General features: G+C 37.4%; 1 protein-coding gene across 7 annotated transcripts in view; it reads left to right on the top strand.

The window, feature by feature from the left end:
* The window catches only part of ALMS1 (ALMS1 centrosome and basal body associated protein), a 190545-nt gene that overhangs the window by 132352 nt on the left and 33328 nt on the right, over nt 1–24865 (top strand). For 4 of the 7 annotated variants that reach the window (XM_019969922.2, XM_019969919.2, XM_019969924.2 and 1 more), the window contains 4 exons: nt 5883–6053; nt 14194–14337; nt 15808–15972; nt 17837–18999. In XM_019969922.2, the coding sequence (XP_019825481.2) occupies nt 5883–6053; nt 14194–14337; nt 15808–15972; nt 17837–18999 (1643 nt within the window). Of the gene's footprint in view, nt 1–5882; nt 6054–14193; nt 14338–15807; nt 15973–17836; nt 19000–24865 lie in introns of those variants that run through there. The other 3 variants (XM_019969921.2, XM_019969923.2, XR_002181716.2) reach the window with 3 other exon arrangements.

The following is a 24865-nucleotide window of genomic DNA, read 5'->3' as shown; positions in this document are numbered from 1 at the left end:
ACAACTGCTGAAGCCTGCACACCCTCGAGCTAGCGCGTGGCACCTGCCAGAGCCTGCGCCTGGAGCCTGTGCTCTGCAACGAGAGGAGCCTGCGCCGCAAGGGAGGGTAGTCCCCACGTGCCGCAGCTGGAGGAGCCAGCCTGCAGCAACGAAGACCCAGCACGGCCAAAAGTAAATAGGAAAATGCTGCACAAGGTGATGAGAGGCGTAAGAAACATAGCTAAGTAAACCAAACCAAGAATTTTACCTGTAGCTGGGGAAAAAGGTAATAGTCAAAGGCTTAACTGAGGAAAACATCCTTCTCCTAAAAAAGGGAACACTGTATGCAGATTGAAAGTTATCATAAAAATCCAGGCAAAAATCAGTAGAAAGAGACTGAGATACATACCAGAAAAAGATTTTTGAGTATTAAAAGGGAAAAAAATCCTATAAATATACAGTTGAAAAAAGGGAACAAAATTAAATCTGATATCAGGTTTATTTGAAAGGTTAAATGTAAAAATAATGGAACCAAGTCTGTGTTTATTGGGAAAATTATATAATTCAAGGATTTATAGACCCAGTGCATATAGATTAAGCAGTATAACAGTGAAAAGACATTTTCACATGTATACAAGAGCTAGAAAGTATGTTCAACCTCTGTACCTTCTTGGGAAATTTACTTGAAGACTCATCCAGCTGAAGAGATGAATCAAAATGAAGAATTCATTACAGAGAAATGAAGCTGAAAGTGACTGGTGGTGAACTTTGAAGTCAGTTTAACACAACACTCATCTAAATAGAAAATTTAGTTACACGGTTGGGGGAAAATGTCAGAAGTTAATTTTGGAATGAAAGGCACAAAAAGAATAAACAATTGTATTTTTTATCTTTAAGAGACTAAAGAGGTTTTGTTTTATTCATGACTTGGTTTTCCTACAACTAATGATACTAAAAGCACAGCCAAAAATAAATAAATAAATTGGACTTTAATAACATAACTTTTGCTCCCCCCAAAAAATTATCAGCATTGTAAAAAGTTTGCTCACAGAGTTGAGAAAAAAATTTGCAGTTCTTATATATCTGATAAGAGATTAATATCCATAATGTCTGAAGAACTCTTAACAGCTCAACAACAACAACAAAATCTCATTTTTAAATGAGCACAGCATCTAAAGAGACATTTCTCCAGGAAAGATATACAGATGGCCAAAAAGAATGTGAAAAGATGTTTTACATCATTAGTCATAAAGGAAATGCAAGTGAAAACTATGAAGAGATACCCAGTAGGATGGCTGTTGTGAAATAAAAAAGAACAAGGATTGCAGGAATATGGAAGATTGAAACTCTTTGGGTATTGCTAATGGTAATGGTGTAGCAACTATGGAAAACTGTATAGTGGTTCCTCAAAACATTAAACATAGAATTACTATATGAACTAACAGTTCTACTTCTAAGTACGGTCCCAGTATTCCTGACAGATACTATACTAGGTGCCACATTTATAGGGTTGTCCAAAATAAACATGTCCCCTCTGATTATGCTCAAGTGGGGAGGTAGATATGAACAAATAGATACAAATAAGTACACAAATTACAAATGATGCATTAAGAAAATAAGAGTTCTAAGAGAATAAGAGGATCCAGTTTAAGTTTAGGAGCTCATGAAGACCTTGCTAAAGAAGAAACTCTAGAACTGAGATCTAGAAGATATAGGTAAATTAGGCAGACAGAGTGAGGAGTGAAAGTGCTCTGGCTGGAGGGAACAATATGGACAGAGCTCCAGAAACAGAGAAGTTTGATGCATTTGGCAAATGAGAAGAAGGCAGTGTGGGTGGACCAGAGCTGTGGCTAGAATTGGTTAAAGATAGGTAGGCTCAAGATGAGGCTGCTGCTGCTAAGTCACTTCAGTCGTGTCCGACTCTGTGTGACCCCGTAGACGGCAGCCCACCAGGCTCCCCCATCCCTGGGATTCTCCAGGCAAGAACACTGGAGTGGGTTGCCATTTCCTTCTCCAATGCATGAAAGTGAAAAGTGAAAGGGGTCGTGTCCGACCATCAGCGACCCCATGGATTGCAGCCTACCAGGCTCCTCCGTCCATGGGATTTTCCAGGCAGGAGTACTGGAGTGGGGTGCTGTTGCCTTCGAGGCAAGGTTGTGTAAACTATATTAAGGCATTTGAACTTTATTCCAGTTGGCAATTACGGTTTGATTTACATTTGTAATTTTTTCATGCTCCTACGTAGAGGATGGCTTATGAATGAAAAGTAGGGAGTCAAGAAGTGGAATTGAGGATACTAGTTACCTAAAGGCTGTTGCAGTGGTCAGTATCAGAAAGCATAGCATCTAGGATTAGAGTGATGATGATAGAGATGGAGAGAAATGGAAACATTCAACTTATTTTTATAAGTTTAATAGTTCCTCCTGGACTTGGTAATAAAATATGGAGAGTGAGGGAGAGGAGGTTAAAAAAAAATGCTTTCTAGTTTTCTAGAATAAGCAACTGGATTAAAAAAAAAAGGTGACATTTACTGAGATGGAGAAGCCTGAGGAAGAAGCAGATTTGGGAAAGATGGTCAAGATACCTGCTTTGGACATGTTAAAAATGAGACTTCTGCATCCATGTGGAGATGTTAAATCTGCAGTTGAGTTTAGACAGAGTTGGTTTACGGATGTGTTTGTGTACAAGTGCACTACATGGAATATGGCACATGATAAACATATTTTTTATGAAAACATCCAGGTGGGTGTAGAGATTCCAGATCTCCTGTTAGAGTTCTGGACTCTCTTCCTGTCCCAAACATTAATCTGTACTTATTTTGATACATTTTACAGCTGAACACAGATACAGGAAAATAAGTATGCATACACTCAATGGCATATATATATATTGTGTGGCTGCACTCTCTTTCAACTGCCTCTTGGCTCCAATGAGGTTGATTCTCTTTTATATATACCTGCTGCTCTCAGGAACTGTATTCTTCCCCACCTCTGAAGCTGACATAATCACCTCTCTTGGAGAATAAAGGGAAGTTGTGAAAAAAACCTCATGTACAGTTGTTTGTGTTGTTCCATACTATATAAAAACAATTTTTTTTTTAAATGAGGAAAGGAAGTCTTTTTCTAATTTTGTTGCCAAATTCTTGGCTTTCTATGCATTGATGCCCAACAGACATACAGACAGTTTTGGAGGAGGAGAGAGATGGCTTTATTCTTTCATTGTCCAGCAAAGGGGAAAATACAGCAGGCTAGTGTCTCAAGACTATGCCCCTTTTCTTTGGGTAATAGGGAGAGAATCACAATGAAGGTCTTGCATTTAAAAAAAATTTATCTGTTTGTTTGCTTTTGGCTACATCTTATTTTTTTTTTTTTTTTTTTTATTCTTCCAATTTTATTTTATTTTTAAACTTTACATAATTGTATTAGTTTTGCCAAATATCAAAATGAATCCACCACAGGTATACATGTGTTCCCCATCCCGAACCCTCCTCCCTCCTCCCTCCCCATACCATCCCTCTGGGCCGTCCCAGTGCACCAGCCCCAAGCATCCAGCATCGTGCATCGAACCTGGACTGGCAACTCGTTTCCTACATGATATTTTACATGTTTCATTGCCATTCTCCCAAATCTTCCCACCCTCTCCCTCTCCCACAGAGTCCATAAGACTGTTCTATACATCAGTGTCTCTTTTGCTGTCTCTTAGATGCACTGTGTGGGCTTCTCTCTAACTGTGGCGTGTGGGCTCAGTAGTTTGCGGCCCAAGGGACCAGTTGCCTCAAGGTACACCACTTCCCCATGGCTCAGACAGTAAAGAATCTGCCTGCAATGCAGGAGACCTGAGTTTGATCCCCGGGTGGGGAAGAGTCCCTGGAGAAGTGAATGGCCACACACTCCAGTGTTTGTGCCTAGGGAATTGCATGGACAGAGGAGCTTGGTGGACTGAAGTCCATGGGGTCACAGGGTCAAACTTGACTGAGTGACACTTTCACTTTCATGTGGGGTCGTAGTTTCTGGACCACATCACCTACATTGGAAGGTGACTTCTTAACCACTGGACCATCGGGGATGTCCCTTGTATTTTTTTTTTTTTCCTTTGCAAAATTTCAAAAAAAGGCCACAGCTAGCATCAGGCAGCTCAGCAACTGGGCCTGCCGCTCCCTCAAGTTATTGATCCTAACCTTCTTTTTGGAATGCAGAATGCTACTGAGAGAGTGTAGGGGGAGAAGAATGCCAGGTGCAGAGTACAATTCATATGAATTGTATCAAAGAGTAATTAGCTTTGTTTGGCTTTGTGAAGAAGTCTAGCTACACGTGTTAGTAGTAACAGTAAAGAATAAGCCGAGATTATTCTTTTTCAGGCCTGTTTATGTTGTTTCCCCAGCCTGTTCACTGTTTCCTTATTTTCCTTGTTTATCAGAAAACTCTCATTTTTTTTAAGAAAAGTGTCATTTCTATTTTTGCTACAACAGTTTCTCCCCCAAATGCTGTAGAGGCTAGTTGTGTCCTAAGTACTGGAATCTGAAGCTCAGAAGAAAGGTTCCAGCTAGAGATACATATTTGTTGGTCATCAACATATAATTCTATACATTGGTGATTGGGGAGTTCATCCAGGAAGAGAAGAGAACCCAGTTCTGACCCCTTCAGGAACTCCAACACTGAGAGTTTTAGTTGAAGAAAGGACAATGAGGATTTACCTGAAGGATAGGGAGCAAATAAAAGAAAGTGATGCCACAGAAGCAAAGAAAAGCTCAATGGACATACGACCCAGAGGGCTTAACAGGATTCTTGCAGTCTGTCCTGAAATATTCCTCATGACATATTTATACTGTACTCATGGACTGATACTTGTGGTGGTGGTGGTTTAATCACTAAGTCACGTCTGACTCTTTTGCGTCCCCAGGGACTGTAGCCCATGAGGCTCTTCTGTCCATGGGATTTCCCAGGCAAGAATACTAGAGTGGGTTGCCATTTCCTTCTCCAGGGAATTGCCCCACCAAGGGACTGAACCTGCATCTCCTGCTTGTCAGGCAGATTCTTTACCACTGAACCACCTGAACTGATACTTAGCTTTTTTGGCCATGTACCTTTTTGGTGCTTACAAAGTGCATGAGATATGGAGTATCAGATAAGAAGGAAAAAAAAAACACATTTTTGTAGAAGATAATTCTATAATTACTACAAACTCTTACATATCCAGAGATGTTCTTTTGCCTCTTCTTTGTGACATGGGTAAACTTCTTATCAGTTCCTGTATTAGTGGACTTAATACTGAAATGTATTTTAAAAGAAAAAAAATCTTATATTCAAATCTTACATTTATCACATAAAATTTTCCTTAGAATAATTTGTATTATTGTCAGATTGACCTTCCTAAAATGTGCCTGATTGTATTTCCCTTTATTATTACCCTGTTTAGTTTGGGATGCTATGCCCCGCTGAATTTTGTTCCAATTACTTTTTAATATCTCCCACCACTCTCTTTAATGTCTGACCACAAAAGTATCTGATTTTCTTATTTACTGTTTTCCTTGTCTTTGCTAATGCCATAACCTCCACCTAAAATGCTTTTGTTTCTTCCTTCCTCTTCATATTTCAGAAAGTCCCTACTTGCAATCTGTTTCTCCTCGTCTGAAAACATTTCTGAGCTAGAATTTGATCTCCCTTCTGAACAGATATTCTGCTTTCTATGTCTCCTCTTATGTCATTTGCTTCTCCATTGTATTGTAGCAGTATTGTACATTTCTGACAGCTTCAGTTTGACTGATGTCTCCTTCTAATTACCCTATAACACTCCCATGGTAGTGCCTTTTTTATAGAAGTGGTTTAAGAGGTAATTTTTTTTGTTTTTCTTTAAATTCTTATCTGTACTTACGTTAACTGTACTGCTTTTCCATTTTTCTGTAGGATCCAATGATGCCATTGCTCCAGATTTCCCGGCTCAGGTGCTAGGCACAAGGGATGATGACCTGGCAGACACTGTTAACATTAAACATAAAGAGGGCATCTACAGTAAGAGGGCGGTAACTAAGGCATCCTTGTCAATGGGGAAAAAACCCTTTCAGAAAGATAATGCAGGTGACTGGAGTGGCTTTGTGTATTTTGTGGCCTTTTTTTTTTTTTTCTCTGTATTCATCCTAAGTGGGAGTATTATCCTTTCTTTTTTTTCTACTTCATTAATGCGAACTTTTCTCCTAGGTGTTTTATTGGGTATGTACAAGAAGGAAAATATAAAATCTTTTTAAATGCTTCAAATTTTTGAAAACAATAAACTTTAGTTTCACTATGGAAACTAGATTGCAGCTTTTAAAATGAAATTATATCCAATTAAATGTTTTAAAGACTAAAATCCATAGAAAGTGTTGATTAAAATGCTTCATGAATTTATCTGTCAGATGGTATAAATATCTCATCAGTTGGATTCTGCAGGAAAATCTGTGGCTTACATGTTGTTTTGAATTTTTTTAAATTTTCCTGCCAACATTTAAAAATAAGATTTTGGGCTTCCTTTGAAAAGTCAGAATATCTGGTTGCACTCAGCTTGTATTCCTTCTTGGCAATAATCAGTGAACCCTGAGGCATGACTGTCCTCTGCAGAAAGGATACACATTCTGTTTGCATCAGTCCACATGAGTCTCAGGCTCATGAAGACTCAGTCTGCTTCATTCATCGATCTTGGGTCTTCATTCTTATTCCCAGATAAAGGCCCCAATGTTTTATAAAAGCTTTTAATCTTTAGGAATCTCCTTGATTTTTTTTTCCCTCTGCATCACTGATATTGTGCTTCTTTAGTTGATACACAGGAGTATTTATTAAAGGAAAATTTCAGGAGCCACTGAAAACTCTACATGTATACTTACATATGTTACTTTGTTACATTTACAGTTTTTTATTCATGTTCATAGCTATTAGCCAGATAGGAGCTACTAATCTGGGGGCAGTATTCAAACAAGGGCTGCTGGCTCTATGTTCTGGTTTGGGCATAGTGTTAATGATTTCCTGTGATGGTGTTAGTGCTTTTATGAGGAAACCAAACGAAAGGCTGCTTGCTAAAGTGCAGACATTCTTCCAGATAACTTTTGTTGCTCTCAAAAGCATTTTGAGGTCTTTTGAAATGAGATAAGTTTATCTGCCAGTTAGCACTGAGGCTGCCAAGTAAATAAAAAGGCAACTGTTTTTTCAAAATGTAGTTCATAAATGAAAACGCTCATATGCTAGCTATATACTAGTGGCAGTTTGATTCATGTAGGTGACCCTGTGATCCCACTGTTAGACACTTGTGAAGAAGGTGGATATGCAGAAACTGACAGGAAACAAAAAGTGGTAGGCTCAGGGAACTCCATTAGAAGTCTGCACAGTGAACTTACTAACTGTGCATTTGGTAAGGATGTTGTGTTGGAAATAAAGTTGGGCTTTGTTACCTGAGGGACCCCTGTAACTTCCCGCTTCTTATAGGGATCATCTGTTACTATTATCATTGGTCTACTTCAGACTTTACATCCTAAGGGAAAGCCCTCCTGATTAACCGTGGGCGAAGCCCAGCCTTAGAACCTCTCACTTTAAAGGGTTAAGAAGAATAGGGAGAAGATACCTGCTGGAGAAAACTTTTGTATACCAGCTAAGTGAACCCATTAAATATATCAGAAATAAAAATCTCATAAGGATTGGAATATAAAAGTAAGAAATTCTGATAGGAAATAGAATGTAAAAAGAAGGGAAAAGAAAAAAAAAATGAAAAGAAAATTCAAGATTGACTCCAAAGGGTCATCATCAAAAAATAGGTGTTCCATACAGAAGATAAAGAAGGTAAAAAAGAAGCAATCAAAGGACTAGTATAGGAATAGATCCCAAAAGTGAAGGATATTAATTTTCATATTAATAAGAACCATTATGTACATAAAAATCCACATCAAAGCACATGACTGTTTGAAATTTTGATACACTGGCAAGAGGAGATTCAAAAGGCTTCCAAAGAGAAAACAAGTACCATATAAAGAAATGGATATTAGACTGATGTTAAACTTTTTAAAAATAATACATGCACTATTGATATTATCTATAAAATAGACAAGTAATGAGAACCTACTGTATAGCACAGGGAACTCTTCAGTGGTCTGTGGTGACCTAAATGGGAAGGAAATCCCAAAATAGGGGATATATGTATACGTATAGCTTGTTCCTTTTGCTATACAGTAGAAACTTGATACAACACTGTAAAGTGACTATACTCCAGTTAAAAAAAGGAAAGTAATACATGGGACTAGAAACTAAAGGAATAATGCCTTGAAATTATGAGGGAAAATTATTTCATTAAAATTAAAGATTTAAGTTTTTTAAAGGAAAACATAGAATGAAGGAAATGAGGTCAACATAGGAGAGTGGGAAAGGAATTGCCATTGCAGCAGTGGTGCAGAAGATCAAGAACGAGTTCAGATAGAGGACTGTAAGAAAAGTCAAGCTGATAAGACTGCCTTATATAGTTGACTGTATTTGGAAGAGATTTTCGATTCTGTTCCCATTTATAAGGATGATGAAGGGAATGGTATAGAGAAACTTAGCAAATGTAAAAACAGGCAATTGTTAACTCCTCAGGAAAAGCAAAACTTGTTAAAAGAAAGTAAATATGTTTACAGTATTCTAGTTGGTTTAATGTGAATAACAGAAACATAACACAATCACATATGAACTGAAGACTGACTAAATCAAGACTCTTATTTACATACTATATAAACACTGAACATTAGTATAGGGTTAAAACTTCAAAAGATAGAAGGAGGGAATATGGCTGTGACAGGAAAGTTTTCTAAGAGGTAAATCCCTATTGATCATAGAAGAAAATAAAAAATTTTCTGGAACTAAAAAGGATACAACAATATGAAACATGTTATTTGGAAACAAGGCTAGTGATACTGGAAGAAATGACTAAATGAACTGGTGGTATTTGAAAACTGTTGATTTCTGTTATAAGCTTAACGGAACTATTTGACTTTCTGATATTTTGATTAGATTACTGTTTATTTTGTGTTACCTCCCAAAACATAAAGGAGATAGAAAAAGATATATTTGGCAAATACTAACCAAAGAAAAGGTAGCGAGCAGTGTTAATATTGACAAAATAAAATTCTAGGCCAAAAAATAATATATATATATGTATATATAAAATATATATACTCCTAGGAGTAGGAATACTCCTAATAGTAATATATATCAATTATATAATATGTAATATATAATTATATATTATATAAACCTATATAATTATATCTGATATTAAAACATATATGTTTATATAATATGTAATTATATATAATTATGAATTATATATATATATATACGCCTATATCTATATATAAGAGTAGGAAATGGCAACTCTAGTATTCGTGCCTAGAGAATCCCATTGACAGAGGAACCTGGCAGGCTACAGTCCATGGGGTCACAAAGAGTCAGACATGACTGGGCGACTGAGAGTCCACACACGCATGCACACACGAGTTTCCCTTCCAATAAAAAAAGGTTCAAATATAACAACAAGCAAGGTAAAATTTGAGCTTATTTTCACGTACTCAAACTTGTATGCAGGAAAAAATGACAGGAAGATATAGGTAAACCCAACAGTTCATATCCATCAGAAACTGAGAGATGCTGGAAAGAGGATTAAAGTGTATGTACTTGGTTGAGGAGCCAATTGGTCAAAGCTACCATCTGTGAGATTTAAGACTGTAGACCTCTGGAATCCCACTGAGGTAGAACCATACGGCAGCACCATGGAAGCCTTGGTGGGTTCAGATAGCTGGTCCCCCTCTGGCAGGCGGCTGCCCATATCCGCGGGGGTGTGGTGCGGCATGCCTGGCTTGGTTTTGGACAGTGCAGGACAGCCCTCACCTGTCAGGTACTAAACCATTCATAGATAACCTGCTTCTGGGTGGGAGTTTCCTAAGAAGCAGAGAACCCTTCTTGAGTTCTATTTAATGTCAGCCCTTTACACAAGGGTTTTAATAATAAAAAGGGAAAAAAATAAAACAAAAAAATTAGAGAAGATTTAAACAGTGGAATTTTAAAATTTGATTGAGAACTTTGCATTTTTTTAAAGAACAGGTGAAACACTTAGAAAAATGGATGAAGTTGTTGCTTTTAAAGAAATGATGTTCAAACAGAACAACTTCTTTGATTACTGTAGCCAAATTAGAAATCAACAATAAAAACTTGTAATAACAAAACAAAAATCTGTTTTGGGTTGAATAGTATTCCCCCAAAACTCATGTTCACTGAGAAGTTCAGTATGTAATGTTACTTGCAGATGTAATTAGTTAAAGATCTTTAGATTAAATCATTGTGGGTTTAGAGTGGACCTTAAATCCAGTGATTCGTGTACTTACTGACTAGGAGAGGGGGTCATGTGAAGACAAAAGCAAAGACTGGAGTTGTGCTGCCTTAAGCCAGGGAGTACTAGGGATCATTAGAAGCTGGAAGAAATAAGGAAGAATTCTCCCAGATAGCCTTTTGAGAGAGCATGTTCCTGCTGACACTTGACTCCAGATCTGTGGGAGAATAAATGTATTTTGTTTTAAGCCACTCAGTTGGTAATAATTTACTGTGGCAGCCCTGGGAAACTAATATACATAATATATAAATATTATATACATACAGTAATACAATAACCATGCATTTGAAAATTTAAAACTAATTCTAAGTAACTCAGAAGTTAAAGTAATACTGGAAGTTGCAATATATTTAAAACTCTGATATCAAAATGTATAGAAGATAGCCAAAGTGATAGTTAGGGTAAAGTTATACCCTTAAATATATGTAATAAAAAATTGAAATAGAACAAATCTAGAGGATTTATACTACCAAGTATCAGAACTTATTATAAAGCTGTAGTAATCAAGACAGTGTGATGTTGGCACGAAGATAAACAGACTGACCAGAGCAGAGAATACTCCAGAAACAGATTCACATATGTATGGACACCTGATTGATGATAAAGCTACCACTGCAGTACCGTGGGGAAAAAGATGATGTTTTTGGTAAAATGATGTTGGATATTAGGGGGAAAAAAAAAAAGAACACTGATCCCCCCTACTTCACTACACGTCAAAATCAATTCCATATACTTCATAGATTTAAATATGAAAGGCATAGGTAGATGAAATATGTCAGTTTTCTGCAAGAAAATACAGAGGAGTATGTCTTCATAATCTTGCAGTGGGAAAAGATTTATTAAATCGAATCCCTAGCCCCCAAAAATAGTAACCATAAAAGAAAATATTGACAGATATATCACATGAAATTAAGGTATTCTATTAATTAACCACCAAATGAGAGAGTCAAAGGCAAGCCACAGAGTGGGGAAGATGTTTTCAATACGTATCTCACAAAGGACTTCTATCTAGAATATAAAATGAATTAATACAAATCAATGTGAAAAAGGCAATCCAATTTTTGAAAAGGACAAAAGTACTTGAATTAGGTGCTTTATAAAAGAGAATATCGAATAGCCAATGAACATAAGGCAAAAATATTCAACTTGATTCATCAGCAGGGATTTGCAAATTAGGATCACAGTAAGATCTCTGCATACGCATTAGAATGGCTGGAATGAAAAAGTCAGTACTGTGCTGGTAAGAATATAAAACAAGAGGTATTTATTCACTACTGGTGAGAATGTAAATTTCGAGAGTAACCTTGGAAAGCAATTTGCCATTATCTACTAAGTTACACAAAAGCATAATCAAGCAGTTCTGATCCTAATTATATACTCCACGGAAGAGGATGTGCATGAGCACCAAGAGAAACAAGTGAATATTCTTTACAGCAGTTCTTGTAATAGCTTCAAACCAGAAATTACCAAATGCCCGTTATTTTTCCAGTAGTATGGATGAATTGTATTAACATTGTTAATACTAACCAGAAAATGAGACTAAGTAAAGGACAAATATGTTTTAACACTTAATGGATCTTACAAATACAACATGAGAGAAGAAAGCAAGACATAAGGCTATGTGCTCTTTTTTTCTATTTACAGAAAGTTCAGAAATATAAGTAGTTTGTTGCATTTAAAATGGGCTGTTAATTATCATCCTGGGGGAGATTGGAAGAAAGAATGAGGGGAGCATGTATACTTCGAGCCAGGTTTTTTTTAAAACCCTGGTACATGTTCACTTTTTTAACAATTCACTGAATTCTCTGTGCAATATTTGGTATGTGTCTTCTGAGACATAATGCAAAAGGCATTTTTAAGATACGCTTTTTAAAAACAACAAAAAATAAGTACTTAGAAATGACTCTAACAAAGGACATAGAAAATGATTAAGCTTCATTGAATTACAGTAAGGAACCCTAAGTAAATTCAATGCATCACTACTCAAAATTCCAGTAGAATTTTTCGTGGGACTTGACAGGCTGATTCCAAGGTTTTTTTGAAAATCAAGAAGTATATTTAAAGAATAAGATAGGGAACTTGCCATACCAGATATCAAAAGACTTACTGTGTGCATGTGTGTGGTGTGTGTGTGTGTGTATAAAATATATTTAAGACCTAATATGTAGTAATAAACAATGTGTTGACCAGAAACACACCCATGAATGTGGAAACTTAATATATGCCACAGATGACATATCCTGGGGAGGGGGTGAACTAGTCAATAGTGTTTTGGCCACTGATGATAGATGTAAGAAAAAATAAAATCTGATAGATCCCTGTGTGCTCTGTGCTTAGTCACTCGTTAGTGTCCAACTCTTTGTGACCCTGTGGAATGTAACCAGCCAGGTTCCTCTATCCATGGGGATTTCCAGGCAAGAATACTAGAGTGGGTTGCCGTGCCCTCCTCCGGGGGATCTTCCCAACCCAGGGATCAAACAAACCCAGGTCTCCAACACTGCAGGCAGATTATTTACCATCTGAGCTACAGGGAAGCCCTAGTGCAAACTAAACAAAAGCGTAGTCCAAGTGATATTAAATGTAAAAAGGAAAACTTTAAGCTTTTAGAATTTAGATGACTGTGTTTTGACCATGAAATACTGGTTTGTTAAATGAGACCTGCAAAGCACAGCCCATGAAAGAAAAAAAATATATATATTATTAAAAAATTTTGTATACCAAAAGACATATAACAAAGACAAGACACAGACTGAGAGAATATTTGCAATTCATACAAGCTACAAAGAAATTCTACAACAATGTTCATTGTAATGCTTTTTAATATTAAAAAAATTAGAAATAGCCTAAAGTTTATCAACAGATGACTTGATACATTAATTGAATAGAATTCTGTGTAACATTGAGAATGAATTAATTAGAGTCACTATGAGTAAATCCTCCAATCATAATTTGGAGTGTAAAAGACAAGTTAAAGGTACTCAGAGTATTACACCTTTTTATATAAAGTTTAAAGAAAGACATGCAAAATAATCCAATACATTCAAAAACATCCTTGAAATTGGCAGATTCTAAATTGAGCTTAAGGTTGCTGCTGAAAATGGTATTAATTGAGCCTTCACATAGAGTATCTATGATTATATCACTATATCTGTAATGTTTTATTTTTTAAGCTCTATAACCATTATTAACTGCTCGGTAACTGTATCCTAGTTGTTGTATTGGTGATTTTTAATTTATTTACCAACATAATTTTGCACTTGAGTTTTCTTATATACACAAAAAAACTCACTTTAAAAGACCAATTAAGTAGATAAATCTCTAGCAAATATGACCAAGAAAAAGGAATTAGAAATTATCAGGCAAATTTAACTCAAGAAGATTTTTTAAAATTACGTGAGTACTGTATATAAAATCTAGGTGATATAAATTTTTTCTAGTATTATATGAAATTTGCCCCCTAATTGAGAAAAACTTTGACTAGTCCAAAGAACTTGAAAGATTGTTCAGATCTACTTTTCTACTTTGAAAGATACCTGATCTGGATCCCCCCTTTTTTTTTCTTACTGTTGCATCAAATCAGCAAAGAGCAGATTTTATTTAAAATGATTGTACACAGAAAAATATGGAAAGTTTTCCAAACTCCCCAAAACTGTCATATGTTAAAACTGTCATATGTGGCAGTCCTCAGAACTGCCACAGCTTTTACATGGTTGAGCCTATGAGATGGTTTTTTCCTCTAGTATATAAAGAGGTTTTGTTTTTGGGGGGAGGGTGGTGTATTACTTTCTGGTGTTACCTTTTCCTTCTCCATGGGATCAAATCACATCATTATTCCAGATGCTCACGTTCAAGTTCTCATCACTGGGGATGAGGACCTCTCAGACAAAAACCAAGAAAAGGAGATCTACACTAAAAAGGCAGTGACCAAGATTGCTGGCTCTGAAGAAAAAGAATCTTTGGAGAAAGATACCACAGGTAGAGGTATCACTCATTTTCTTCTGGCCTTCTAAAATGAATATATCAGTAAATAGAAAAGTGTTATCCAGTTGTCTTCAACCCTCCTCCATCTTGTCCATGTCTGAAATAGAATATTAGCTGCAGCTTTTGGTATGCACTGGCAGGTGAAATCAACGTTTTTAAAGCTCTTTGAGATATTTTTGGAAAACTTTGTGTATATTGTACACAAATTAATCTGACTGCCATAAATTCACATAATGGATTTTAAAAAACATTTCTGATAAAAGTATTTGGTGCCATGAGATGCTAGCTCTTTAATAACATTGTCATACATAGGCTTTTGTTCTTCAGGAATTTAACTTGTTTACTTCCTAACTACCTACTCAGTTAAAACACTTCAGTAGGACTGTACTAATTAAATATGCCTATTCAAGTGTGTTTAAGTTAGGATTAGCTTTAGCTCTCAGAGATCAAAACAAAACAAAAAGGACTTGTTGATAGAAAGAATAGATATACCAGGTAACAAAGCTCTTTCTCTCCCGTTGCTTCAATGTTTTAGCCTCCATTCTCATACTGTAGCCATCAGACCCATATTCCAGGCGGTAGAAAGGAAAACAGGAAAAGAAAAAAGTATATTTCTTCCTTTAAATACTTCTCAAAATTTAAATGTATCATTCCCCTCCCATCCTGTTAGCCAGAGTTATTCACCACTCTGGCTATGGTCACACCAACCTGTGATGCTAGGGAGGCTGGGGAATATAATCTCTCTTCTCATAAACATATGCCCAGCTAAGTCAGGTTCTATTTCAGAGGCAGAGGAAAATCAATTTCAGAAGGCAGCTGGTAGTTTCTGCCACAGTTATAAATATTGAAATATATTTTGGAGTATAATTAGCCACTTCTCTTTTTTGTGTGTATTGCTTCTATTTCAGAACTTATATGTATTCTGAGCAGAACTTCAAAAATTTACCCCCTTTTTTGCTGTAGCTAAATCAGTGCTTCAAAAAAAAGTTTTGATCATGTTAATCTCCACATCAAAAAGTTTTCATTGCCCTTACACATTAAAAATAAACCTCTTTAGCCTAGTCTTTCAGAATAGTAGAATTGGCTCCCAAACAACTTTTCAGTGCTTACAAATTCTATAATCAAATAAATTATATAATTGTTCTATTTCTTAGATGTTGAGTTACTTTCCTGATTCCATTTTTTTCATATGTAGTCCCCTTTCCCCAAGATGTCTTTCTCTTTCACTCTCAGTGTTTACCCATCTTAACTGTCTTCTCACTCTAGTGAAAGTGAAAAGTGAAAGTCGCTCAGTCGTGTCCATCTCTTTGCAACCCCATGGACTGTACAGTCCATGGAATTCTCTAGGCCAGAATACTGGAGTGGGTAGCCTTTCCCTTCTCCAGGGGATCTTCCCAACCCAGGGTAGATGCTTGAAAAGTATTTTAAAATACGTTTTGTCAACTTACAGTCTTCTTTTTCCTGTCTTAGGTTCCAGTACTGCTGCTGCTTCACAGCACTCAACTCAAGACACAAAGACTGATAGTCTGCCAGACACTAAAGCCATTAAACAGAAAGAGGAGGTCCATAGTAAGAGGAAGGTTCCTAAGGAAGCCTGGTCAGAAGAAAAGAAAGCCTTACAGATAGATATTGCAGGTAATGGGATTGGGTGGTGGGGTAGGAGCTATAAGAGAGAGAGAGAGCATGTGTGCCCCCAAGCACCAGTGTCCACATGTTTCCACTTAATTCTGGTGAGCATTGTTCAGTCACTAAGTCATGTCTGACTTTGCAGCCTTGTGAACTACAGCACGCCAAGCACCCCTGTCCTTCACTGTCTCCTGGAGTTTGCTTAAATCACATCCATTTATTTGGTGATGGTGTCTAACCATCACACCTTCTGCTGCCCCCTTCTCCTTTTGCCTTCAGTCTTTCCCATCAGGGTCTTTTCCAATGAGTTGGCTCTGCATATCAGGTGGCCAGAGTATTGGAGTTTCAGCTTCAGCATCAGTGCTTCAGTGAATATTCAGGGTTGATTTTCTTTAGGGTTGACTGGGTTGATCTTCTTGCAGTTCAAGGGACTCTCAAGTTCTCCAGCATTACAGTTTGAAAGCATCAATTTTTCAGTGCTCTGCCTTCTTTATAGCCCAGGTCGTTAGCTGCTCAGTCATGTCTGACTCTTTGTGACCCCATGGACTGTTGCCTGCCAGATTCTTCTGTCCATAAAATTCCTCAGGCAAGAGTACGGGAGTAGGTTGCTATTCCCTTCTCCAGGGTATCTTTCTGGGATCGAACCTGGGTCTCTGTATCACAAACAGGTTCTTTACCATCTGAACCACAAGAGAAGCCCCACATCCATACATGACTATTGGAAAAACCATAGCTTTGACTAGAAGGACCTTTGTGGCCAAAGCAATATCTCTGGGTTTTAATATGCTGTCTGGGATTGTCATAGCTTTTCTTCCAAGGAGCAAGTGTCTTCACTCAACTCTTTCACTCTCATCAAGAGTCTCTTTAGTTCTTCTTTGCTTTCTGCCATTAGAGTGGTATCATCTGCGTGGAGGGAGGTGTGAAGATACTTCACAAAAAAGGAATTTTCCTGGGCTGTAAAACATGTAAAGAGTTGGCATTTTTGAAAATATTATCCATTTAATTACTGATGATAAAAGTGAAGTCTCAGGTTTCTTTGCTGAAAATGAGGTTAATAATACCTCTCTATCAAGTTTATAAGAGAGAGAAAAAAAGAGGTATATCTTATAATACTCCACACATAGCAGGCAGTGATAGATAGCAGCTGCTGTTACAATCCTAATAACCAGAGTGCCCTCCTCAAGGTCATACAGCCAGATTGTGGCAGAATCCAACCTAGAATCTGGGTCTTTTGACCCTGAGTCTCTTGAAGTATTACCATGCCAGTCTGGGCTCTAGGCACACAGCATGAATCCTTTATACAGGCAGTGAATTTTCTGAATCTGTATATAAACCATTCTTTTTTTTTTTATGGAAAGGAAAGTTTGCTTTCTTTTGGAGGCTAGCAGACTAGGGGGAGGGTGGGTGAGACTTACGTCCAAAGGCTGACTCCCCCACTGACAACCAGTGGGTAAGAGCTTTTAAAGGCAAGTTTCAGGGTGTATACGTGGAAGGAGGGGACTACATGCAGAAACTGCAGTCAGCTCTGTCAGTCGTCTTGAAATTGGTCATGCAGTGGTCACACAGCATCATCTTGACTATTTTAAGTATAGTTAGTCTTCAATTCCAGGGTCAGTTTGTTCCCATTTCTTTGAGGCCAGTTCTCAGAATTGTGGCACCTTATTTCATGGATACAGTCCAGTCATCATGTAGTAAACTTCTTCCACCTTCCATCGCTGTGGAAAGGGGAGGCCAGGGTGATGGCCTTGTAGTCCAGGAAAGGCTTGGGGACTGCCCACTCTTGCCATATAAAGAATTAAATGTGAATACTATTTCTAAATGGAATGCAGATATTTTGAAAGTACTTCAAATCTTTTTTTCCCCTCCTTTTCAGAATCCAGATGTCATTCGGAATTTGAGAACACCACCCATTCTGTGTTCAGGTCAGCTAAGTTTTACTTTCATCATCCAGTGCACCTGTCAAGTGACCAAGATTTTTGCCATGAATCCTTAGGAAGAAGTGTTTTCATGAGGCATTCTTGGAAAGATTTCTTTCAACATCATCCAGACAAACAAAGAGAATACACTTGTCTTCCTTCCCCTTGTCAACATATGGAAAAGACAAAGACAGATTATACCAGAATAGAGAGCCTCAGTATCAACGTAAACTTGGAAAACAAGGAACTGAAGCGTGCTACTCAAAGTCAGGCTAGAGATTTTCCAAAATCTGACAAACAAATTAATGATCTAAAAAGGGATCCTAAGGCCACCCCAGAGCTAACAAGTGAGCACACTGTGAGTTTGAATGAACTCTGGAACAGATACCAGGAACGGCAGAAGCAGCAGAAACCTGAGGTCAGTGCCAAGAAGGAACTTTCCTTGGTGGAGCGACTTGATCGTTTGGCTAAACTTCTTCAGCATCCCATCACACATTCTCTTCAGCCCTCAGAAAGTACACAGGATGACAGCAGAGGGGAACAAGATGCTAAGGAATGGAGTGATAAACAGCAGCAGCAGAAAAACAAGCTTCAGAAAAAGAAACGGTATAAAAGCCTGGAGAAATGCCATAAAAACACAGGTGATCTTAAAAAAAATAAGATTCTTTCTGCTCATCAAGCTGGGAGGCCCAATCAGATTAAAATTGAGCAGTTTAAGTTTGATAAATACATTCTGAGAAAACATCCAGGTTTTCATTATATAAATAACACTTCTTCAGATTCTAGACACTCAGAGGATAGTGAGCTGCTCACAGATACGACCACCAACATCCTTTCTACCACCACTTCTCCTGTGGAATCAGATATATTGACCCAAACAGATAAGGAAATGACTTTGCATGAGAGAAGCAGCTCAATTTCCACCATTGACACTGCCCGATTGATCCATGCTTTTGGCCATGAAAGAGTTTGTTTGTCACCCAGGCGAATTAAATTATACAGCAGTATCACCGACCACCAGAGGAGATACCTTGAGAAGCGGAGCAAGAAAAACAAGAAAGCTTTGAATACAGGTTATCCCCAAATTACTTCAGAGCACACCAGAAGGAAACACATCCAGGTACATGGCTACAAATTCCATCTGGCAATGTGACTGCCTTTTTCATGGACTTCTTTAGTTAAGCTTTGCACACAGGTGAAAAAAAGCCAATTGCCCTTTCCTCCCTATAATATTTCTTACCAACTGGAAAAGAGTGAGAAAGTGTAGCACAGTGCTATTGTGAGTTGTCATTCTTTTCATCAACACTCATTTACAAATTACCCTTTGGATGAAAGGCTTTGCTGCTAAATGCTTCAGAATCTGCAGTGTATACCCTTGGGACAGGGGAACTTCAAGTTTAGAATGACCTTCATTCTGAACAATATTGCCTGCTTTTTTTTTGCCTGTTGATTTTCTTTATTCATTCCTCCCTATCTTTTAAGAAATCTTGACGTTCTTTTAAGCACACATATACATACACACATACATATATAAGTAATATGATATGATTTTTTTAAGTTGATGAAGAATTGGAATGATAGAAAGTTAGATTGAAGCCAGGGTGGAGTGAGCTACAACATGATTTTTAAAACAAATGAGTGAATAATTAAGAGTAATGGGAAGACAAGTTGATACCTTGTGGATATGGTTCCTAAAAATGAGTCACAAATTTTGCTTTATGTTTTCTACTAGTAAATATTGGTAGAATTTTGTGATCAGTTGCATAACTCTAATAGAAAAACAAAAATTTCAAGAGCAGTACAGATATCTCTGGTTCTAAAGACTTAAGAGAAATTTAATCTGTCCTCAAGAAAGCATTGTGGTGTAACAAAATCCTCAACGGAGTCCTTACAATATGTTCTCAGTAACAATAGTCATATGAGGCTAATATGGCCTTAATTTAGAGAATTCCATAAAGGCAGATTTTACAGGGTCAGTAAATGCAAACCATCACTTTAACCCAAGATAAAATTTATTTGGAGATGTGCTCTCCAAATAAGGATACTTGCAAAGTGGTTCATTGGAATATGAACCTTTTAAAGTTTGTTTTGTCTATGTTTTACAATACATAAATACAGCAATAATACATAACTTGTAAGTATCTAATAATTTCTGCTCAGAAATACTTAATCAGTAGAACCCAATAATTCAAACAATTTGGAGACCACTAGTCTAGTGGGAAGAAGGCACAAAACATTCAGACATTTACCATAAATATTATTTCTCATCATTGAGTTTTTGATAGGTATTTAATGACAGTACTTACATGTATAAATAGTACCATAAGATTTTTTTTTAAGTAAGCAAAGAATAGGGAAAGACAGGATTGAGGCATTTTGTTCCATAAGGAGATGGGGGAAAGGATGCAGATAGAGCATTTTGGGAGGGATAGTGTAGTAAAACATAAAGCATGAAGTCTACAGTTGATCATTTTGCGTGGACAGTTCCATGGCGCCAAATACATTCACAGTGTTTTACAACTATCACCATGCCTAATCCCAGAATTTTTCATCACCCGGGAGAAACCTCATTAAGCAGTCACTCCCTTTTCTCCTTCCTACCAGTCCCTGACAACCACAGAAGTCTACTTCGTGTTTCTGAACTTTCCTACTCAGGTTATTTCATTTAATTGGAATCACATCATATGTGATCTTTGTGTCAGGCTTCTTTGACTTTAGGATAATCTTCTGAGATTTCTCCATGTCCTAGCATCTGTCAGTAGTTCATTGCTTTTTATGGCTGAATAATAATACTTGTTTAGACGACATTTTATTTATCCATCCATTCATGGACATTTGAGTTGTTTCTGCCTTTTGGCTATTGTGAATAGACCTAACATGAACATTTGTGTACAAGTTTTTAAACACCTACATACAGTTCTTTCGGGTATATACGTAGGAGTTGGAAATACTACTGGGTTGTCCAGAAAGTTCATTCAGGTTTTTCCCTAAGAGGTTATGGAAAAACTTGAACTTTCTGGCCAACCCAATAATTTTAAGCTTATTCTGAAACCTTCAAACTGTTTTCCACAGTGGCTACCTCATTTGACATACCCACCAACAATTTCTAAGGGTTCCAGCTTCTCCACATTCACCAACACTCTACCTTTTTTTGCCATCCCAGTAGGAACCAAGTTGTATCTCATACTCACAGTCATTTTCATTGTGGTTTGTTTTGCCTTTCCCTTTCCCAAAACGACTAATGATGTTAAAGTACCTTTTTATGTACTCGATCATTTTTAGATTTTCCTTAGAAAAACATCTATTCAGGTCTTTGTCCACTTTTTAATTGTCCTTTATGTTTTTGAGTTGTAAGAGTTCTTTATATATTCTGGATTGTGCAAGCTTATCAGGTATGTAATCTGCAAATACGTGTTTTCTACTCACTTACTGTTCCTTGCTGCGTAGCATTTTATGTTTGATGAAGCCCCAGTGTGCCTATCTTTTCTTTTGTTGCTTGTGCTTTTGGTGCCAAATCCAGAGTCATGAGGATCTGTCCATTTATTTTTTTTCAAGAATTTTGTACTTTTAGTTCTTTCACTTGCATCTTGGATGTATACTGAGTTAATTTATGGTATGAGGTAGGGGTCAAACAGACTTCCTTGGTAGCTCAACTGGTAAAGAATCTGCCTGCAATGCAGGAGACCCTGATTAGACTCCTGGGTCAGGCAGTTCCCCTGGAGAAGGGACAGGCTACCCGCTCCAGTATTCTTGGGCTTCCCTGGCGGCTCAGATGGTAAAGAATCCGCCTGCATTGCAGGAGACCTGGGTTTGATCCCTAGGTTGGGAAGATCCTATGGAGGAGGGCATGGCAACCCACTCCAGTATTCTCGCCTGGAGAATCTCCAGTAACAGAGGAGCCTGGCGGGCTACGGTCTATAGGGTTGCAAAGAGTCAGACATGACTGAGCAGCTAAGCACAGCACAGAAACCAAATATCATCCTTTTCCACATAGATATCCAGTTGTCCCAGCACCAGTTGTCAAGACTGTTCTTTACTTATTGAATGTCCTGACACCATTGACCACAGATGTGAGGGTTTATTTCTAGGGTCTCAATTCTGTTCCTTTGATCTACATGCATATCTATGTCATTACCACACTTATTTGATTACTGTAGTTTTGGTAGTAAGTTTTGGGGTTTTTAAAAAGTATTTATTTATTTATTTTTATTGGGCTGCCTTGGGTCTTAGTTGTGGCAAGCAGGATCTTCGTCGTGTCACGCAGGGTCCTTTGTTGCAGAGCACAGGCATCAGTGGTTTTGGTGCTTAACTTGCTTCACAGCATGTGGGATCTTTGTTCCCTGACCAGGGATTGAACCCACATCGCCTGTATTGGAAGGCTGATTCTCAACCACTGGGCTGCCAGTAAATTTTAAAATTGAGAAATGTTAGCCTTACAACTTTTTTTTTTTTTTTAATGACACTTTTGGCCAGTCGGGGTCTTATGTCTCCATGTGAGTTTTAGGATCAGCTTTTTTTTTTTTTTTCTTTTTCCTTTTATAACCGAAATGGAAAAAAGAATCTAAAAAATAGATATGTGTATACGTATAACTGAATAACTTTGCTAAACACTTGAAACTGACACAGCATTGCAAATCAACTACACTCCAAATATAACATAAAAATTTAACTAAAAAATGACAGAAGTAAAAAGAGAGCAGGATCAGCTTTTTTATTTCTGCTGAAAATGTCATTGTGATTTTGATATTAATTGCATTTAATAGGTAGTTTGCTTTAGGGCTTAATGCCATCCTAATGATACTGTCTTCCAACCCAGGAATACAGAATGTCTTTTGATTTATTTATATCTTTAATGTCTTCCAGCAGTGTTTTGTAGTTGTCAATGTACAAGTGTTATAAATTATTTTTCTTCCAGTTTGATTGATATATAATTGACATATCTGTTTGAGTACAGCATAATAACTTATCTTTTATTTGTTGTTCTTTAGTTGCTAAGTCATGTCTGACTCTTTGTGATCCCATGGACTGCAACAGGCCAGGCTCCTCTGTCCTCTACTGTCTCCTGGAGTTTGCTCATGTTCCCATCCATTGAGTTGGTGATTCTGTCTAACCATCTCATCTCTGCTCTTCTCTCCTCTTGCCTTCAATCTTTCACAACATCGGGTCTTTTCCAGTGAGTCAGCTCTACGCATCAAGTGGCCAAAGAATTGGAGCTTCAGCACCAGTCCTTCCAATGAATATCCAGGTTTCCTTTGGATTGACTGATTTGATCTCCTTGCAGTCCGAGAAACTCTCAAGAATCTTCTCCAGCACCACAGTTCAAAAGCATCAATTCTTTGGCACTCAGCCTTCTTTATAGCCCAATTCTCACATCCATACATGACTACTGGAAAAACCGTAGCTTTGACTGTATGGACCTTTATAGGCAAAGTGATGGCTCTGTTTTATAATACACTGTCTAGGTTTGTCAAAGCTTTTCTTCCAAGGAGCAATTGTCTTTTAATTTCATGGCCGCAGTCACCATCCGCAGTGATTTTGGAGCCAAGAAAAGAAAATTGGTCACTGTTTCCACTTTTTCCCCTTCTATTTGCCATGAAGTAATGGAATCAGATGCCATGATTGTGGTTTTTTTAATGTTGAGTTTTAAGCCAGCTTTTAAACTCTCTTTCACCTTCATCAAGAGGCTCTTTAGTTCTTCTTCTCTTTCTGCCATTAGGGTATTCTCGTCTGCACATCTAAGGTTGTTATTACTTCTGGCAGTTTTGATTCCAGCTTGTGATTCATCCAGCCTGGCATTTCACATGATGTATACATCATGAAATGATTATCACAGTAAGTTTAGTGAACATCCATCACCTCATATAGATAGAAAATAAAAGAAATAGAAAAAGATATTTTCCTTGTGATAAGAATTCTTATGCTTCCATACCTTGACTATTCTAAATGATGCTTCAGTGAATGTAGTAGTGGAGTTATCTCTTCAAATTAGTGTTTCTGTTTTCTTTTGAAAAATAGCCATAGGTTAATTGTTGGGTCATGTGGTAGTTCTGCTTTTAATTTTGAGGGGAGCCTCCATGTTCTCCATAACGGCTGCACCAGTTCCATCCCCACCAGTAGTGCATGAGCATCCTGTTTTCTCTGCATCCTTTCCCACATTGTTATTTGTTGTATTTTGCTGTCATTCTGACATGTTAGATAATATCCCATTGTACTTCTGCTTTTTACTTTACTGATGATTAGTGATGTTGAGCATCTTTTCATGTGCTTCTTGGCCATCTGCATGTCTTCTTTGCAAAAATGTCTATTCAGATCCTTTGCCTATTTTCAAAATCAGGTTGTTTAGTTTTTTTGTGTTGAGTTGTATGAGTTCTTTATATATTGTGCTTACTTACCCCTTCTCCAATAAATTGCTTGCAGTTATCTTCTCCCATTCAGTAGATGGCCTATTCTTTTTCTTGATGGTTCCCTTTACTGTGGAAAAGCTCTTTATTTTGATGTAGTCCCATTTGTTTATTTTTGGTTTTGTTTCCCACGCCTGAGAAGATACATCCAAGAAAAAGCACTGAGGCCAACCAGCGTCACATAGCTTCCTGCCTGTGTTTTCTTCAGGAAGTTTAGTCTTTTCTTGGTTGTAGTTTCAGTTCCTACATTTGTCTTTAATCCATTTTGAATTTATTTTTGTGGCTGGTATAGTTCAGTGATATTAAATACATACCACCTTATGCTTCACCCCTAGCAACCACTATTCTACTCTCTGTGTCTTAAGAATTTGACTACACTAGTTACCTCATGTAAGTGGAATACGGTGTTTATCCTTAAGTAGCAAGTTTATTTCCCTTAGCATCTCCTCAAGGATCATCAGTGTTGTACCATCTGACAGGATTGTCTGTTTAAAAAAAAAAACCTGACTAATGCTGCAGTGTGTGTGTGCCACATTTGTTCATTCATCCAGCAGTAGATACTTGCGTTGCTTCTGCCTTTAGACT

This window comes from Bos indicus, chromosome 11 (assembly GCF_029378745.1).
Source record: "Bos indicus isolate NIAB-ARS_2022 breed Sahiwal x Tharparkar chromosome 11, NIAB-ARS_B.indTharparkar_mat_pri_1.0, whole genome shotgun sequence".
Taxonomy (NCBI): domain Eukaryota; kingdom Metazoa; phylum Chordata; class Mammalia; order Artiodactyla; family Bovidae; genus Bos; species Bos indicus.
Note: the sequence above shows the minus strand (reverse complement) of the source record. Positions and strands in the feature narration are given on the sequence as shown.